This window comes from Parasteatoda tepidariorum, chromosome 3 (genome assembly GCF_043381705.1).
Source record: "Parasteatoda tepidariorum isolate YZ-2023 chromosome 3, CAS_Ptep_4.0, whole genome shotgun sequence".
Lineage (NCBI taxonomy): Eukaryota > Metazoa > Arthropoda > Arachnida > Araneae > Theridiidae > Parasteatoda > Parasteatoda tepidariorum.
This window is the reverse complement of record NC_092206.1, coordinates 12,504,898-12,526,223: the sequence shown is the minus strand read 5'-3', so window position 1 is coordinate 12,526,223 and position 21,326 is coordinate 12,504,898. Positions and strand designations below refer to the sequence as shown.

At 31.0% G+C, this 21,326-nt stretch overlaps 1 protein-coding gene across 1 annotated transcript in view; it reads left to right on the top strand.

Moving 5' to 3' along the window:
* LOC107455245 (disintegrin and metalloproteinase domain-containing protein 10) overlaps positions 1-20,046 on the top strand; it is a 93,179-nt gene extending 73,133 nt beyond the window's left edge. Inside the window, exons 11-14 of the mRNA XM_043049301.2 lie at positions 1,924-2,051; positions 2,177-2,291; positions 5,813-5,947; positions 10,733-20,046. Of these exons, the coding sequence (XP_042905235.1) occupies positions 1,924-2,051; positions 2,177-2,291; positions 5,813-5,947; positions 10,733-10,963 (609 nt within the window). The 3' untranslated portion in view covers positions 10,964-20,046. The remainder of the gene's footprint in view (positions 1-1,923; positions 2,052-2,176; positions 2,292-5,812; positions 5,948-10,732) is intronic.
* The last annotated feature ends 1,280 nt before the right edge of the window (positions 20,047-21,326 follow it).

The following is a 21,326-nucleotide window of genomic DNA, read 5'->3' as shown; positions in this document are numbered from 1 at the left end:
TGTATACATTACAATTTAGATATACACCGAAGAGCCATTACATTATGACCACACTGCTAATAACATGTAGGACTTCCTTTAGCCCTCAAAACTGCTAGCACCCGCCGTGGCATTGATTCCACAAGGCGCTGATAGGTAGTCTGAGGTATCTGGTACCAAGCGCTCACCAACTTGTCCTGCAATTCCCTCACATTGCGAGGGGGTAGCGCGGCAGCACGAATTTGGTTTTCCAAGTAGGGTCAGAAATGCTCTATTGGATTAAGGTCAGGTGAATTTGGGGGCCACGACATGACTTGAAAGTCACTGGAACGTTTCTCGAACCAATCCATGATGATTCGACAATTATGACAAGGTGCACTTTTCTGTTGGTAAACACAATCCCCCGCAGTAAAAACTGTTGCCATGAATGGGTGAACCTGATCTGAACTATGTTCAAGTAGCTTACAGACGTCAGGGATTGTTCTATGTGGATTATGGGTCCTAATGTGCCCCATGAAAATATTGTTCCTGGGTGAGAAACCAAGAAAACCTGGGCAGCCCATTGTTATAGATGGATAGTAGTCATAATGTAATGGCTCTTCGGTGTATATATATATACTATATATGATAACCGGTATTGAACAGACGACACAATTCTGAGTTTACGGCTATCAATGTTCAACTCTTTAGCCTTGTAATTTCAATCTCAATACAAAAGACAAGGAAAATCCTGGGTCAAGCATTGGGGCAAACTAGTCTTCGTGGAGGGCCTTTATGAAGGAACTAACCCAACTTTGCCTTACATAGAGAGGAAAACCACGAAAGCCTTCCGAGGTAAGTCTGATAACAATTGGATTCTAATCCACTGCCACTAAGGATATTTTATGTCAGCACTTGGGTAGGTGCAAGCCGAGAGCAGAATTCGTAACGACCAGCCAAAGCTGGGATTCCAATTTGAGTCACCTCATGGGGTGGCGTCTATTCCATGTTGTACTCATTTGTTAGAGCCTTGGTAACTTAGTGTTTAGAGCATCAGATCCCGGTCCGAAGGAGCCAAGTTTTGAAGGCCAACGAAGGGTCCAATTCTCAAAACTGAGACCCACCGAGTTTCGTGTGATACACGTGCTCGTAAAACTTGTGAAATCTAAAGTCCTGTTGTCGATTGCTTAACAGTACCATGAGTACATGGTTCTGGAGAAAATTTTCTTTCCTTTCAGATCCGTGTGATCCGTTCCTTTCAGATGGTGCTTCCATCTATCAGCGGAGGTTTCTGAGTTACACCGCACTTTCACCTTAGCGGTGCTCTCTTAACACAAATGTTCATCCCTGACATCATTCGCAAGGCATTCGCCAATAACGAAGCGATTGTCTGAGTATTAAACTGCAAACCATATCAGAAAATGAGAAATTATCAACAAAAAAAAAAGTATTATAGTAAAATCTGGGACGATATTATGATATTTAATTATTATTTTTACAAGAGTACGAAGTACAGAGGTTTGAACTGAAATTATTTTACAATCGGTTTCAATAATTAAAACCTAAAATGAGTCAATTTTTAAATGAATTATTTTAAATATGAGTTTTTTTTTAAATTAACAATTCAAATAAATAAAAAATTGTCCCTCAGCTGTCTCTGCTTTTTAACAGTGAAATATTGGGTTGTACGGAATGTTGTTACCGTAAAAAAAATAAAAGTGAAACGCATCATGTTTACATTTTGGCTATATTTAGTAATAAATATTGGTCTACTCAGAATATTTAAACAAAAATAAATTAAGCTTTTAATTTATCCATTATTGTGCGTGGTAGATAACTTAGAATGCCGAATTTTACAATTTTAAGATTAAAAACAAACAGTATTATTTTAAAGTTGCACTTCAATTTTATTTTACTTATTTATTTTTTATTAATTTTTTTATTTGTCCTTTAACTTTTGTTTAGGAGTGTACGGGATCCATATGTATGGCTTATGGACTAGAGTCTTGCCAATGTATCAGAAGTTATCACGATCCTCTCATTCGATCATGCGAATTGTGTTGCAAACTTCCGGGGGATGAACTCAGTTGCAAGTAAGAGAGTTTCTAATATAATTTAGGAATTAAGCATTTAAATTTTTTACAAGCAGAAAAATATCCTCGATTCAAACTAATAGCTTATGATATTATATTAGTATAGAAATTAAAATTCGTTGCAGATCTTCCTTCGAATGGAACATGCCACCTTATGACGTACCGGACTTATATGCAAAACCTGGAGCACCCTGTGACAATTACAATGGTTACTGTGATATACACCAGTCATGCCGAGAAGTAAGTCCCTTTTTCGATTAACCACTTAACGAACCGTTTAAATCTAGCAAGAATATATTAAAATATATTTCGGATTAAACTTGCGTAAAGGAAATAAACTCATTTGGATTTGTTAGATCAAATTAATTTGAATTTTAATATGATTTTTTTTGATGATAGGTGTACCTTCACTCATTAGAGGCTAATAACTTGTAGTGTATCTACCACTAAAAAAATACAATCCCAATTCACTAGTATATAAGACATGTTAACTCGATTCTATGTCGGGGTACCTTCACATAGACGAAGGTTGACATTGTCGATAACAACTTACCCCCCACATTGGTGACCTTCGGACGTGATGTGAACACGCCTATCTTGGCAGCAACTCTCACTTCGATCTGAACACGCCTACTTCGATGGATAGTCCACATTGAACAGTTGACTTGCTACTTGTGACTGCGACATTATCCACCTCCTCGTGCTGTTGCTACTCAGTCTCGATCACACCAACACCTCCTAGACGGAGGAAGGCCTCAGCACGGATCAATTTAGTAGTCCGATGTGACGAAGTTAACTGCGCAGTACATGAAAAATAAGAAAGATGTCATTACGTTCGAGGTACTAAGCTGCGCAGTGGTTGAAAATACGAAATATGTCAAAACGTTTGGACTACTAAAGGACATTATTATTATGGTAACCCGTGCTGAGGCCTGCTCTTTTCTAGGAGGTGTTGATCACACGCGACGTACAACATATTCACTCGACTGCTAATGGCAACACAGGAGCGACCACGATCGTGAACTTAATACAGCTCCCACAATCAGCACTCAAAAAGTACGGTGATCTTAATACAGCTCTCCCGGCTTTTTACACAACAGCAATGAATCAGCTTGTGGTATCCATTCATTGAATTCTATCACAGATATAATTCTACTGTACTGTAGTGTATCTTCCACTACAAAAATACAATCCTAAGTCACTAGTATATAAGACATGTTAACTCGGTTCTATGTCGGGGTACTTGTACATAGACGAGGGTTGACATTGTCGATAACAACTCGCCCCCCCCCACAAACTTATTGATTTATATTTCTTTTGAAATGTAAAATAAATTCCAGTGGAATTTTGGAAAAAATACGGGGGATTGCATAGGGAGATATCGAAAGCAGCGCTTATGTCCTGTTCTCTTAGTAAAATACGAATGGCATCTCCTGTAAATATTCCTTAAAATTGACGTTTGGATACCAAATTTATTCCAGGGTTTTTCATCTGAGATAAAATTATTAACATCTAGCAGCACAAACTAAAATAAATAGTTTACCATGGATAGTTAAAAATTGCTGAAATTGATGTTAAGTATACTTACCACAGCCTTAGAAAGGGTTAAATAGCTCTCATTCAATTTTACAACGAACCCTTGCATGAACGAAAACATAAAAATATTACAAAAGTGTCTTCAATAATTATGATGTCTTATACATGCACTAAATGAGGCGTCGCAAACTTAGCTTAATTTGTGCGATAGCTATTGCGTAAAGTACTTATTTATTCTACAAAATTTAATGTCAGGACACTCAGACGTTTCTGGGGTGTTTAATTCTTATCTTTTTTTGCGAAAATGCGATTCAAGTAAATAAATAAAAGTTTCGAATATCAATTCAATGAAAATAGATCGTTTCATGTCATAGAAATAAAATTGTGGAAACAAGCACTTCTGTGAATGCATTTGTAAGACATTTAAAGGGCATATGAAATAATACTGAAACACAAATGCAATTTGTTTTGCTATCTTACTTATTTTTCTTTAAAAAATTATTTTTTGCTTTGAAAAATTATTCATACTTTTGCTGTGTTATCTTCAAAGCAGAAGTGTTTCTATTCAATTGCGAAACCAATAGAAATAGTTTTTATTTATTTATTTATTAGTCCTTTGACTCTGAACTTTTATTAAACATATTTTTCATAGTTTCCTTTTGTATTAATTTCATTTTGTGTTAATATTTGAGCGAAAACAAATACAAATGTTATCGAAGTTCGACGAATTGGGCATAATCTCGTCAAGCGTGTTAATGATTCATCATATTTTGTTTTCCTCCTCAAATAAATTTTTCACTCTCATTTTGTGTATTTTTTTACTTCAGTTTTAAAATAAAATTCGAAAAATATGTTATATAGGGCAGCATAGTTCTTCTTAGCCAGCAATGGCAACTTCTCCACAGAATTATTGCAGTGAAATTGCTAAATAACAATTTTCAATACAAATTAACGTCTGTAGCATATATCAAGCTATAAAGATTATTTTGTAATAAAAACTGTCATCGTCCAGTAAAAAAATAAATAAATAAAATAAAATAGAATGAAATGAAATAAAATAAAATAGAATAAAATGAAATAAAATAAAATAAAGTAAAAGAACTTTTTTAAAATACGATTTTTTAGGAAGTATTCGACCGATTTTATGGAATTTTGGAATTTAGTCATGTAAAATACCATTCTTTAAAATGATGTAAAAATTAGCTTGCCTTACAATTAAACATTTTTTATCTACTACTATTCTTAAAGAATAATAAAAAATTGCAAATAATTATTAACAATTATTTTCTGAATGGAATTATAATTAGATAAAAAAAATTGTTGGCAAAATTTCTTCAATTCGCTTAAAACATTTTCCAGTTATACGAAATACCCAAAATTTATTATTACCATTAAGGGGTTCAAACTTATTACTGCTCTCCTGATAAAACTATTCGGCCCCTATTTTCCAGATTGCGGCTACCCTCTATATTCTGAGAGTAAAAAATCTAAAGCCGTCGAAGAAATTATATGATTACTCAAAGAAAGTACGTTTTGTACCTGATTTCGTAACTTAAAATATCTTCTGCACTAAATAATTAACATAGTTAATAATAGTCTCGAATCATTAAGATTGAGTTCCAGAACGTGAAGATTCGTACCTAATTTCGTAACTTAAAATATCTTCTGCACTAAATAATTAACATAGTTGGTAATAGTCTCGAATCATTAAGATTGAGTTCCAGAACATGAAGATTCGTACCTAATTTCGTAACTTAAAATATCTTCTGCACTAAATAATTAACATAGTTAATAATAGTCTCGAATCATTAAGATTGAGTTCCAGAACATGAAGATTCGCACCTAATTTCGTAACTTAAAATATCTTCTGCTTTAAATAATTAGCATATTTAATAATAGCCTCGAATCATTAAGATTGAGAATGTGGAGATTCGATCATTGCATCAAAAATTATTAAGCGTGTTTCGTTTCCATTTATTTTCAGCTGAATATTATCATAAGCTAAATTTTATTCGAAAAACTGATATTGTTTTTATATTTCTTATTTTATTCTTAGAAATCTCAATTGTATTCACATTCCAAATATTATATATTTTTTATTAAAAATTGATCTTTTTCTTTTTTTTTAATTGGTTGCATATTGTGTAACACAATAAAGTAATTTAATATTTTTTCAATGAAAATTGTTGTGGTTGCTATATATTATTAACTGTCTCATGAATTAGATCGACCCATCGGGACCACTGGCAACTCTGAGAAATCTTCTGATGTCCCCTGAAGGGGTGGCCATTCTGAAGAAGTGGATTGCAGAAAAATGGTGGAGTATGCTCCTACTCTTCTTTGCAGCTTTCTTCACTGTGGTGAGTGCATTTCGAATATTGTTAAACTCTGCGAAAACCAAACGACTATGCATTCTTTACATATATTACTGCTAATTTTAGTAATCTTTACACATACTGGGTGTTCCATAATCACCGCCTTTAACAAATATTTTTAGCTCCCTTGTTAAAAATTTCGATAGAAAATGTACACATAATGAGTCGTAACTTAGGGGAAGAGAAAAAAAATAACGTCGTCAAGCTCTGAAAACGTTATTTTTTTCCTGACGAATCATTAAAGAGAAAGGTGAGAGTAAAAACACTTTAAAACTCTTCGATTGCAAAAAGAAACATAACATGTTTCAAAGGTGATTCCGCCAAAATTCCTTCAATCAAATAAGTTTAGTAGGGGGAAAATGAGAGCTACACTCCACTTTTAGAGTTGATGACCTCTCTTATTATAGTGCTATGGGATGAGCGCTTCACCCCACTAATGATCGATTACCTCTCGTCTATAGGATGAGCGCTATACCTCACTTTCTCAATATGGATAAAAGTTCAACCTCACTGATAAGCTCTTTGTAGGAATGAAGTAGCATGGCTCTTTACGTAACATGGTTTGAACTAGGCAAATGCTTCTTAATTTTGGGTAATTATTTCTTCAGAACTGGGGGTATATGTGAAAAATTTCAAGCAAACTTTTTAATCTGAAGCAAGTTTGAAATGAATTCCTCATAGCAAATAATTATAAAAAATTCACAGTGTTTCCCATTATGTTAACCCTATATATGCTCTTAACATCGTATGGTTTAGACAAAACAAATGCTTTTTAAAAGCATTTTATTATTTATTTCTTCAAATCTATGGGTATTTTTCAAAAAAATTGACATTTACTTTTTAATTCAAAACAAGTTTCAAATTAATTTCTCATTAGAAAAAGTTACAAAAAATTCACAAACTGTCCTCCTTTATTCTTATGTATATGCTCTTAACGTAGCTTTGTTTGCACTAAAAATTGCTTCGTGAAAATTTTGGGTTCATATTTACTGACATATACGGGTATTTTTGAAAGAATTGACACTCATTCCTTAACCTTAAGCAAGTTTCAAACAAATTCCTCATTGCGAAAAATTATAAAAAATTCGCAAATTGTCCTCTTTTTCGCCAAATATATATACTCTTAACACATCATTGTTTGGAGTAAACAAATCCTTCTCAAAACTTTTGATTACTTATTTCTTGACACATATGGGTATTTTTGGAAAAATTCACTTTTCTAAAATTGACGCTGAAACTGTAACAAGTTTCAAAATATTTTCTCATTGCAAACAATTATAAAAGATCTGCAATATATCCTTCATTATGCTCTATATTAATTAAATCTATATTAATACTCTTAACGTAGCGTGGTTTGGACTGAATATATGCTTCTTAAAAATTTTGGGTGTTTATTACTTTCATATCAATGGATATTTTTGAAAAATTTGACGCTTACTTTGTAATCTGAAACAAGCTTCAAATGAAATCTTCCTTGCAAAAAGCTCGCAAAGTGTCCTCCTTTATTTTTTTAAATATGCTCATAACGTAGCATTGTTTCGACTGAAAATTGCGTCTTAAAAATTTTAAGTGCTTATTTCTTGTCACTTGTGGCAATTTTTTTTAAAAAAAATTTGACGCTCACTTTATAATCTGAAACAAGTTTAAAATTATTTCCTCTCTTCAAAAATAAAAATAAAAATTCGCAAATTGTCCTTCATTACATTAATTATACATATAGGTTCTCAACGTGAGTAAATAAATTCCTCTTAAAAATTTTGAGTACTTATTTTTTGAAACATATTGGTAATTTTGGAAAAAATAGCTCACTTTGCAATTTGAAATAAGTTTCAAATGATTTCCTTACTACAGAAAATTATAAAATGCTCACAATTCTAAACGTAGCATGGTTTGGACTAAACAAATGTTTTCTAAAACTTTTTGAGTAATTAGTTCTTCTAATCTATGGGGATTTTGAAAAAATTTGACGCATCAATGCTCAAAATTTTTACGAAGCATTTCAGTCCCAAACCATCCTATGTAAAGAGCATATATATATAATTAATATAATGGAAATTATTTTGCGAATTTTTTAAAATTTTTTGCCATTGGAAAATAATTTAAAACTTTTTTCAGATTACAAAGTGAGCATCAATTCTTTCAAAAATAACCATATGTGTCAAAAAATAAGTACTCAAAATTTTTGAGTAGAATTTGCTTAATCCAATAATACGTTAAGAGCATGTTTAAAGTTAGCATATTGGAGGACACTTTGAGAATTTTTTATAATTTTTCAAAGTGAAGAATTCATTTGAAACTTGTTTCAGATTACAAAGTAAGCGTCATTGTTTTCAAAAATACCCATATGTATAAAAAAATAAATTCCCAAAATTTTTAAGAAGCATATGTTTTGTCCAAACCGTACTACATTAAGAACATTAATATAGTAAATATAATAAAGGACAATTTGCGAATTTTTTATAATTTTTTGCAATGAGAAAATAATTTGAAACTCGTTCCAGATTACTAAGTAAGCGTCAATTTTTTAAAAAATAGCCATATTTGTTAAGAAATAAGTAATCAAAAGTTTTGAGAAGAATTTGTTTACTCCAAACAATGATGTTTTAAGAATATATGTATAATTAACGAAAATGAGGACTATTGTGATTTTTTTATAATTTTTATCAATAAGGAGCTCATTTAAGACTTGATTAAGATTAAAAAGTAATCGTCGATTCTTTCAAAAAATACCCGTATATGTAAAAAAAAAAAAAATCCAAAATTTTTAAGAAGCCATTTTTAGTTCAAGCAATGCTACGTTAACAGCATAGAAAAATAAAAGAGGACATATTGCGAATTTTTATTAACTTTTTCCAATGAGTAATTCATTTGAAACTGGTTTCAAATTACGAAGTAAGTGTCAAATTTCTCAAAAATACCCATTGTTGCAAAGAAATAAATACTAAATCTTTTTTAAAAAGCATTTGTTTAGTCATGCAGCGTTAAGAGCATATGGTGGTGGACACTTGGCGAATTTTTTTTAATTATTTGCCTCGAGGAATTCAGATGAAACTTGTTTCAGATAATAAAAATCACGTCAAATTTTTCAAATATACCCATAGTTGTGAAGAAATAAATACCCAAAATTCTTAAGAAACATTTGTTTAGTCCAAACCATGCTACAAAAAAAACCAAGCTACGTCATCTTTACAAAGAGCTTATGAGCGAAGTTGAACTCTCATGCATACTGAAAAAATTGGGTATATCCCATAGCACTATAGTAAGAGAGGTCATCAACCTTAAAAGTGGGGTGTAGCGCTCATTTTTCCCCTACTGAATTGAATGATTTTTAACTTTATTTCCTCAAAAATTAATAATTATATTTTGTTTTTGTTTTTTCGCACTTAAAAATTTATTTGTGACTCATAATGGGCATACATTTTTGAGTTTGGACAAAGAAACTAAAAACATATATTAAGGGTCAGTGATTACGGAACAGCTTTCTATACCATAGAATGTTTTTAAGTAATTCTTGTGTCCTTGGAAGAAGACTAAATTCTTTATTTTTTGCTGATGCATATAGATGGTTATGGTTTTAAAAAAAAATCTGTTTAATTTTTCGAAATTATTTTTTGTAAATTGTATTCAACTATCTTTTTTCAAACTTTTAACTTTTAAGCAATACCGTTACTACGACAGCCTGTTTATATCTAACGGTACTTAACTATTTTCTGATTGTTTTGCCATATAACTCTTTTCATCGCTCAATAGAAGACTTTTTACCAATAAAAATAATGTATGTTGAATATGCAGAAATAATAATAAATCGTCTGCTACGAGATATTTGTGGGGGAAAAAATGTTTAAATATTTAAGTTTTCAAAATTAACTATTGAATGGTTATTTCTGAGAAAAGTAGCAAATTGCGATGAAATTTTCCGCAGTATTCAAATGCATAAATGTTTTCACTGAATCTCTAATGAATAAAACATATAAATGTGGTCTGAGTAAATAAAAGAAAAAGAAATGATGATGAATGTTTAGAACAAAAGTGTTGGGAACTAACTTAATGAAAATAAGTAACAAATCTGGGGTTTGTTTTTACTTAAAACGGTTTCTTATTATATAAATTGATAAAAGTTTAAGAATTCTTAAGGAATTTCCATTTAAATTCATCATATTTATTACTATTTGTATCAATAAAATTTGTATTTGTTTATTGCCTACTCTTTTAATAAGATTATAAGCAATGCCAGCTATTTTATCATGGTGGAACATCACAAATCGTACTGAATACAATTATATAGAGCTAAAATGTAATTACGGATCAACTAATTAGTCCCACGTGACGAACATAAACTGCGCAATGGAGAAAAAATAAGAAGGATGTCACTGTTTACAACGCTGCACAGTGAAGGAAATTCAAACGATGCCATTACATTCGGACTACTAAAGGATCAAACTTCTTGCTTATGGTAACCAGTGCTGAAGCCTTGTCTGTTTTAGGTGGCATTGCTTTGCCCCGAGTATTGTCAGACAAAATTCATAAAGAAATTGCGTTCTTTAAATTTTAAAATTAATAGAAAGCAAATGGAAAATTTTTTAATGTCATTGTTCAATTGTTCAAAAAGTCAAACTTCAAAAATAACACTATTGTTACATTATTATGATAAACTCTTTTTTGTCGATCTTCCCTTTTCGAATTTCGAGTTCTTATCAAGAGCATAGCAGGTTAAGTTACTATCTATGTATTTTCTAACGAGATATTTAACAATTTCTATTTATTTTTCAGGTGCTCTCCGTGAAACTTTTAACTCAGAGGAATGCAAAGAACTTTCTGTCGACCATACTTCCAGGCCAAACAGATTTTCGCTTCTGCAACATTCGATCTGCATCTCGATCGCATCCATCCTGCATAGTGACGTCACCGTCGAGTACCACGGGTCGCATACCGGGTCTTAGCAAGACAGGAATGGTGTCCAGACCCAGAATCAGTGCTGCCCCAGAAAATGGATGGGTGTGATGGGTCCACAAGAAGAATAGATAATTTTGCTAATACGCTGGGCAAAGTTCGTAGCGCTATTGCCGTGGTTTTGTCCTTCTGAAGAACTTATACATTTTCTAATGCAGAATAACCAGGATAAGGTTTTGGTAAGTAAAGGTAACCTAAAGTAATGCTAAAGGAGGTAAATGAAGCTAAGGGAAGGCAAGTTTTGTTCCCCCCTCCCTCTGAATCTCCCAATTATTTTCTTTAGATGCTCTGCTGTATTACTTTGGTAAGAAGAAGCTTTCATAAGTTTATACGAGTCCATTTTTTTATATATATAATATGGGAATTACAAACAATAAGAGGAGAAATAACTTTATACTAATATCCTTGTATCGAAATGAACTCGCTAAATTTCATGTGTCTTCTTACCGTAGCTCTGTAGATAAATGTCAAGAAGTTTTGTTTATATTGGGTGTTCTCAAAATACCACCTTTGCAGTATATTTTTAGAATCCTTGCGGAAATTAAATTCATGTCACTATCAAAACTGTCTGTACACCACGAGATGGACTTCCAGTAGTAGACAATTTGGTGATTGTCGCTATGGTTCTGTGTATTGTAGGTGGGAGGAAAAGCGGCTGCTTATCCATTTACCGTTCTACCTAATCGAATGATTACAAACAGCTAAATGGGTGAACAGTCAATATAAAAGAATAATATGTTTCGATACACTACCAATATGTCTAATGTCGGGAGTTCACGGTCCTGGTGGAAGTTAAGATCACAATAAATATTTAATAGTGAAGTCTAGAATTCAAATGTTTAAATATGATTCAAGCACATTTAAATATAGATATTGTCAATAATGAATTACGTTACATTGGAAAGATATCCTTCTCAATTGAAGAGAGTAGTAGGAAAACATGATAAGTAACATTTTAGTGCAGTAAAGAAAATCAGCATTAATGAATATAGAAACATCAGGAAGCTATTAACTCTTAGCTTCCTGATAAGAATTTTCGTCATTGAAAACAGCTTTAAATGCGTGGGTGTGTTTTGTGCTAGTCTGCCTGCTTGCTTGTATAATCGGAATTTCGTTTGTTTGCAAACTATCACTTGAAATGTGATTCACTATCTCGTCAATTGTTCTGATGTCTAATAAGGAATTAAATTGCTTTTTGATTTTATCTAAAATTGTTTGATGATCTAAATCTGACGTTTTCGTTCACAATAATTGGACTTGACAATGATTATTTAAATTTTGATAAAATGTTTCACTTTTTGGAGAACTTATCCTTTCAATTCATCCCCACAATTGCTCTAAAAATATTCATTTAAGGTGGTGATTTGAGAACACCCTCTATCAAATATCAAATTAGAGTATCAAATATGAAAATTATATTGCATAATAATTTTCACATTGTAGCAATATAATTGTAAGAATGAATATTATCACTCAATAATTATAATATAGTACATGTACCATATACGAATATAATAAGCTTAATTTCTTTAGGCTGATAAATTTACCAGCCTTCTACACACCAAGATTTATTTCGTGAGTAAATTCGCTCTTTTTTGACGAATTCAACTCTTCAATTTAAAAAAAAAAAATAAATTAAAACATCGAAATTTTTTGGTATACGCGTTATTTTCAAAATCATCTCATATGCCGGCCATGTATATTGCTTTAAAATATAAGCGCGTACTTTAAAGACGAGCGAATCGTAAGCTGAAAATCACAATTCGCACAAGAGCTTGCTGAACAAAAACCTATAAAAAAATATAAAATACATTAAAAATCGTAATTTTTAAATTAAAGAAAAAGACAACAAAAAATTGTCAGTTTAAATTGAGATATTTGCCGATAAAAAAAGTATTTTATATAAAGGTGTAATATAAGTAATAAATTTGAACAAAAACTGTTTAAAGTTTGATTAAAACGTTTGGTTGCAAAATTTCTTTCAATATCACTAACTTCAGATGATTTAATGATATGCTATTGAGAACAAGCAGTTATTTTATGTCGCATATTTTTTGTTGCACGAAAGGGAAATATTTTGTTACGCACAAAATGTATTGTTCTCTCTATGCTTAAGTGATTTAAGCTAGAACATGTCTAAAAAAATGGCGTGATTTTCCCTGAAAATTCTTGACTAGTATAATAGATAAAAACACGTTAATTAATTTCTTACGTTATTTTATACGTTTTGAACTAAATTTAAACTAGTTAATAAAATAAATTATGTAAAACAGAGAGACCGCATGCCCGATAATAAATAACTTCTCTTTTTGAAAAATCTAAAAACGGCAGACATAATAAATCAAGCATTTTTTATCTTTTATTCTTACATATCTAACAATTATGATTTTTTTTCCGAACAAAATACATAGAACAAAAAATAACTTATAAGTCATGGTTTAAAATTTAATTTAATTAATTCCTTAATCTGTGTACTATGTCTTAAGAAGGTTTAAAAAATATTCTTTTTTTTAAACAGCAAAGGTTTTTTTCTGGTTTAACAACAATAATTTGTCGAAGCTGTAAAATTGAAGTGCTGTTTAAATCCATATCAGTGATACTACTTCTAGGAATCAAATATTTCCAATGAAAATTATTTTGTTTTCTCGCTTGAAATGCACTGTAATATGAAATGCCACTGAAATCAGTGAGTTAAAAATTGTTGGCTTAGTTAACATCAAACGTTAGGCATCTGATCTAATATTTGGTGTTTAACTAACTCATTACTTAACTGTCGTAAGAAGATAATTCGAAGTCACATCATGGTACGAGTGGTATAGTTAAAATAGGAGTTACTTAGGCGTTTAAAAAACGAGATTTGAGCGAGATGGAAATTTAATGGTGCGAAGGAAAAAGTTTGTGCCAATATTGATGTATAATCGATCATTTTTTGGTGGAATCCTGATACTTAATAAATTAATTTATAAATTAATTTATAAATAAATAAAAATATTTTTAGATCGAAATCTTATTTAATTATTTTGAAACCATTTAATGAATGAATAATGCTGACAGGCTAACCGTGGGAGGTTCTCGCGGTCTTCCTCTCCATGTAACGCAAATACGGGTTAATTCCATCAAAAAAGTCCTCCACAAAGGCAAATTTCTCCCAATACTTGATCCAGAAGTTCCCTTGTCTTCTGGATTGGGTTCAAAATTACAAGGCTACGGAGTTGAACATTGGTAGTCGTAAACCCAAAAATTGGATCAGCTGTTCATCGACGGTTATAAAATATAAAATTTTGCCATCGAGCAGCGTTGGCTCAGGGGATAGAGCATTCGCCTTCCAATGAGGTGAACCTGGTTCGAATCCCAGCAATGGCTGGTTGAAACGAATCCGCATCTGGCTTGCATTGACCACAGTGCTGACGTGAAATATCCTCAGTGGTAGACGGATCATGGGTTAGAGTCCCTTTGCCATCAGGCTAACCTTGGGAGGTTCTTGTGATCTTCCTCTCCGTGTAACGCAAATGAGGATTATCTCCATCAAAAAATCCTCCACGAAGGCAAGTTTCTCCCAATATTTGATCCAGGAGTTCCCTTGTCTTCTGGATTGGGTTTAAAATTACAAGGCTGAGTTGAACATTAGTAGTCGTAAACCCAAAAGTTGGATCGACTGTTCAACGACGGTTATAAAATAAAATACCTATACTTTAATATGAAATTTTTGAAGCTCAATCGTCTTCTTACGGTAGCTGAAGTATGCAACATTTTTTAAAAAGGGCTATTGTTTTCAGACCAGCCTTTGGAAAGTCAAATGACCAAACAGTTTGCAATCTCTTCTAAAATATGGTTCATGTCTCATTAGGAATTCTGTCAATTATAACAATTCCAAATTAAGAAATATTTAGTAAACTTTGTATAGCCATTATTGTATTAAAAATTAATGAAATGTATTTTGATGTAAAAAAAATTGTTTTCTTTGTGTTCTGCAAAAAGCTTTGCTACTGTCAATTGCACATCATGATGAAAAAAATATAAGTAAATTTAGAAAAAGAATATGCACTTGTGATCAAACTCAGTAATTCTTTTTTATCCTGAGCACAAATTACATTTGTTTTGTACATACATACATATATGTATTTCCTTCATGTTGACATTGTTGTTTTTTGATGTGGACAATTGTACAGCTTACTACATTCTTTTAATATGATATGCTGTGATATTACCTAGTCATAATCCTTATTATGTAGTCAGCTTTTATTACCGAGGAAGATTGACTTCTAACTAAAAGAAATTAAATTTGTTTTTCTCTAGTGTCCAAGTAAAAAACACACCAATATCACATTTAATATAATAAATATATTAAAACTATGCAATATCCTATACTCAACTTCTTGCCTGAAAAGTTAATGAGCCAGACTTAGTTTACTACATTTGATTTCTAAACATCGAGTACGTTAATAAGATTTGTGTTCTATACAGTATAATCATCAGTTTTTAACACTCAATTTTTCTTTAAATAATTAAAGTTCAATACTTTTTAAATAATAATGTTGTTTCTGTGTGTAAAGCAGTTTGTTATTTCAAAAACACATGACTTTTAGATCTACTATGAAAATTTCATGTAATTCCATAATATATTAGCTGAGATATTCCTCGCAATGCATATCGCGTAAAATTTATTAATTTTAATTATTAATTATTGGTTGTTACTATTCCAAGTATTATGTAATGTATTAATAATTTTCAGTAATTGTTATTAGGTGATTGTTTTCAGTAATTTTTAGAAAAATTTTTATACTATTTTTAGTCACAAAAAAGAATTTTTTTAAAAAAAATATGTCCAGTTTTGTGTTTAAACTCATTTATCTCAAAATACTATTTTTACACCTTGCGCGCACAATATCTCTGAAACTATTAATTAGAATATACACAAAATTTTTACAGCAGGTCACAAATACTTCTTTCTTTAAAATAGCGAAGCCATTTGAAGGTGGGATTAATGTTTTGACATTTAAAAAATGAAATAACAGTTTTAAAAAATTTTTTATTTAAAAAACATTTTTGTATAGAGAAAAACGTAAAATAATTTGTTCAATCTTCGTCATTTTAGTTTTACCATATATTTCCATACTCACAAAAAAAATCAAACAAATAATATAAAAACTTTTTCCAGAAACTTGCGCTCGAAGGAAAACAGAAAAATTTAACTGAATTAAAATTTTAATTAATTAAGAAATTTCTACATTTTTAAAAATATTTTTTGCATTGTTTTCAAAATGTAGAATATGTATAGTGTCATATTTCACAATTTTGTATTTTTAGAATAATCATTGTAAAATTGGCAGATGGTTGAAAATTGCTCGTTTTCCCTCATTTTTTACCTTTTAAAAGTTATGTGAGGCCTTAAAACTATGCAATATCCAAATTGTTACCTGAAAAGTTTATGAGCCAGATTTAGTTTACTACATCATTTGATTTCTTAACATCGAATACGTTAATAAGATATGTGTTTGGTACATCATCAGTTTTATGTACTGAGGTTTATGTTCAGGGCAGTATAATCATCAGTTTTTAACACTGTTTATTTCTTAGCTTCGAGTATGTGCTGAGGTTTGTGTTCGGTACAGTATAATCATCAGTTTTTAACTCTATTTATTTCTTAACATCGAGAATGTACTAAGTTTTGTGTTCGGTACAATATAATCATCAGTTCTTAACGCTGTTTATCTCTTAACATCGAGTATGTAATAAGGTTTGTGCTCGGTACAGTATAATCATCAGTTTTTAACACTGTTTATTTCTCGAAATCGAGTATGTACTGAGGTTTATGTTCAGGGCAGTACAATCATCAGTTTTTAACACTGTTTATTTCTTAGCTTCGAGTATGAGCTGAAGTTTGTGTTCGGTACAGTATAATCATCAGTTTTTAACTCTATTTATTTCTTAACATCGAGAATGTACTAAGTTTTGTGTTCGGTACAGTATAATCATCAGTTCTTAAAGCTGTTTATCTCTTAACATCGAGTATGTAATAAGGTTTGTGCTCGGTACAGTATAATCATCAGTTTTCAACACTGTTTATTTCTCGAAATCGAGTATGTACTGAGGTTTATGTTCAGGGCAGTACAATCATCAGTTTTTAACACTGTTTATTTCTTAGCTTGGAGTATGTACTAAGGTTTGTGTTCGGTGCAATATAATCATCGTCAGTCTTCAATACTGTTTGATTTCTTCCCATTGAGCACGTAATAAGATTTGTATGTGAAGCAAAAAAAGAAGAAAAAAAAACGTCTACTTCTGTTCTTATAATAAATTTTATCATGTAACCAATTTGCAAATGTAAAACTAAAAAGGGAATAATTGGGTACTTGCACTCCGAGAAGAGGGATGTAGTATAGGAGCCTTACTTCTTACCAATACGAACGGCCTATGACGTCAGCACAAGCTAATCTTTATCAGCAATATGAAATATTAAAGTTGAGCTAAGTTTTTCTCTTTAACTTAAAATGCTAATTAACATTAAATTAATTAAATGCGGAGCCGTATTTAATTAACAAATAAACAGAATTACATTCGTTGAAATATAATTCTTTCTAGTCTACTTCTTTTACTTAACTTAGATTTATTATTTGTTTATGTATTTTATTGTAACTGTCATATATTTTTGTTTTGTGTACCTGGCAAATTCGATGCACGATAAGTTTGTTTATGTTGTACATGGCTTCGTGCCTGACTTTGTGTTAAGTCTTTGTGTAAATATATAGTGGTGGAATTGAAATCTTTCTGAACGAATGTAGGCTGTGCTACTTAAGAGAATTTGTACTTGACAGGCTTGGCTTACTCGAAATAGAATGGAAAGAGCAATTGCTAACGTAAACAAATGCAACGTTTCAACAACCAATCAGGATCATGATACCCATTCTACGTCACTTACAGGCATCCCAAACGATTTTAAAAATTGCTATATTTCGAATTATTTTTTATAATTTATTTTTCTTTAAAAAATAAGATTAACAATCTCTAAGACGTGAATTTGTGTCTGTCTACAGTGCATTAGGAATTGTTTAAATTTTGAAAACTAATTTAGAACTTATCATTGAAAATGTGGTTGTAGAGTGCCACTAAACTTCGACATCGAGAAGCAACAGATTCAATAATAGTAATAATAATAAGGAAATCACATCCATTGATTTGAAGTGAAGAGGTAAAGATTCGACAAAACAAATATAAGTTATGGAGAAGATCGTTGACTAATAAGTTCCATTTGAAGCCAAGTATTAAATGGTTGTCAAAAACAAACGAGGAAAGAATTTCCGAATAAACCAATGAGTCTTTAATTTCTTTACTTTAGTTGCTTGACTAACTCATAGATGTCACCGTTTTAATACCCAACAGGATATTGAAATATCTTATTACTTTTACTAGAAATCTTTTAACTCATATGATGTGCGAATCTTGAAAAATCCTGCTTAATTTGTTTTCTTTTTACTATTTGCTGAAGGATTTTTATCACACGCGAATTTATTAGAAGAGGAACTTTTAATATTTCACCAATACCAATAATTTTGCTCAATAGTTAACATAACAGATCTAAATCGTTCAATCATTTTTAATATTACGCAAATTTTTAAAACCTGTTTCAGAAGCAAATGCAATAGAGTATTTGCAAAAAAAGTAACATATGTAAAAATATTTAAAATTAAAAAAAAAAAAGTTTTAACCGCATTAAAAAAATAAATTTTAACCCTGTATGTTTTTTTTAACTCTGTTTCTAATCCATTTTAAACTTTTAGTAGTAGTTTTTTGTTTTAATAAATATGTTTTTAACTCATTAATATTTAGCCATAAAAAGTAGTCAAATGAAAAATGCATACAAGAAAAAAGTGGTTGTATACATTTTATACTAAAGTAAATATTTCTTTCAGTAAACTACCACTTCAGCTCTAAAAAAAATTGTGTCTTGACTAGATACAAATATTTATGTAATTAATGCTTTATGGTTGACAGAATTAACACGTAAATCATAATAACAAAACACATGTACTTTTTTTATTTTTTTTTATTTGAAGAATTAGGAATTGTTCTTTTAAAAGGACGTTAGCTTCTAGGGAGAGAAGGAATATGGCCTTAATTTCTTTTGGTTCAAAAAATGAAGTTATGTTTACGTTAGTTGAGTTATGCTTACGTAATGTCTAAACGATATCAAGTACGAAAACTACTTGTAATTTTTTTAATTATTTTTTTATCTTCCCTTTAACTTGGATAATATAAAAATAGCTAAATACTTTACATGCTCGAATAAGTTGTTAATTAGAAGAGCCTTCTTCTCAAAATTAGCTTATTAAATGCATTAATCAGAAAAGTTTTCGTAAATATTTTACGTAAGCAAAGGATGAAAAGAACATCTTGTTATTTTTGCTTACAAAAAAAGGTAGGGGTTAAATTTTTTCCAAAAAACCGTTCTTACAGACATATTTAAATAGGCTCCCTCTTATCTTTTAAGAAACAAGTCTTCCACGTTATTATGTTTGAAACGTAAAATAATTTTATATATAAATCGCATTTCAAATACTAATCTAAAACTATCAATAGTGTGCATTCTCAAATGTAAAATAATGAATTAAAAATTGCTTTGACGGAATTCAACCACTTTTCATCTTAAACATTTATTTAGTAATACTGATACAATTGCTTTACAGTAGAGATAATTCATTTTAATATTATTTTAAGCGTTTTTCTTATGACTGTAAGTATTAGTTTGTTCTAACATTCCAACAATGCATGTCATTCAGATGACATCGAACTTTTTCATGTACTGTCATTTAATATTATGTAGGGTTATACGTATTACTTTACAGTGTAACATGAGAACATAAGCTTCGCTTTTTTGTAGAATTCTATTGAAAACACTCCTGTGCCTATAGAGTATAATAATAGAGCCTACCTTATGTATAACCTTTGATAGTTATAGTGAATAACAGAAAACTTCTTTTTTATTATAATGAAGACTGTAAAGTGCACGATTGCATATATGACTGTATAATGTAAAAGCTTGAATCATGCAATACTTTCAGCCAGTAATGCAGAAACATTATTCTCTAACATGGACATGATGAAAACTTGTTTTTGAAATAAACTGTGATATCATATACAGTTTTTGTGTGATTGATTTTACTCTGTTACTAACATTCAAAAACCATTTATTAAAGTCGTTCATTAAAGTTTCCTTTTCACTTGGTAAAGCTTGACTCAAAAATTTTCTGTTTCGTTGCAGGGTCTGATCTCAAAATGTCGGGGGCCTGGCATAAAACTGTCAGGGGCCCCCTGGTCGCAACTTTAAACCAAATTTACTTGATTATTTATGAAGTGCCTTTAAATTATTTATAACATGAGTAAATTACGATACATTAGTAAATTTGAGCTTATATATTTATTACGATTTCTGTTAACTCTAATAAACAATTTTTAAACAATTTTTAGACAATTGTTAAAACACAAAAAGAAGTCATTTGAAACATTTAGGGAGCTTTAGGCCCGGGCCTCTAAGGCCTTATGATGAATCAGGCACTCCCTCGTTGTCGTAAGGGTATTTCCTGCTGTTTCCATATCGTAATTTTACAATGGCTCTAGCTAATGGAAAAAGTCTTCAGTATTTTCTAATCATCAAACGCTTTTTAGATCTATTGCAATAAGTACACATACACTTTTAAGTTAATTAGAAAATTTATTGCTCAAATAGCTTAATTTATTTCAGACAATTTTCAATGAGCCCATACTAATTTAGGCTGATAATATATTGCATAACTTATTGATCAATTGGTCTGCTTCCTTATATTCTCGATACGAAAAGCCAGCCTAATAACTTATTACAAAAGTTATACTTCCCCTAAAGACTTATTACAATATGCCCTAGCAAAATCAGCTTGATCGGGTTAATCTTTGTGCATTTTTTTAAAAATTCGCCTAAAGCCTTATAGGTTGATTGTAATAAGCCTGAAAAATCAAGCTCAATTGAAAATACTAGAGATTTTCCTATTATTGCAGAATGATGGCAACCAAAATTTTATAACCGTCGTTGAAGAGCCGACCTAATTTTTGGGTTCACGACTACTTATGTTCAACTCCGTAGCCTTGTAATTTTGAACCAATCCAGAAGACAAGGAAACTCCTGGATCAGTACCCCCAGAGGTTTGATTTGTTATGGGAACATGGAGGACTTGGAGCCTCGACAGATTTAACCCGCATCAGTCACTATTTACTAAACGGGGAGCCTTCGGTCTTCGGGGATCGAACCCACGACCTCTTGGACATGAGCCCCACCAAACAAACTATCCCATAGAATAATATGAGAACATCAGCTTCGCTTTTTTGAGGAATTCCATTGAAAACAATCCTGTGCCTATAGAATATAATAATAGAGCCAACCTTA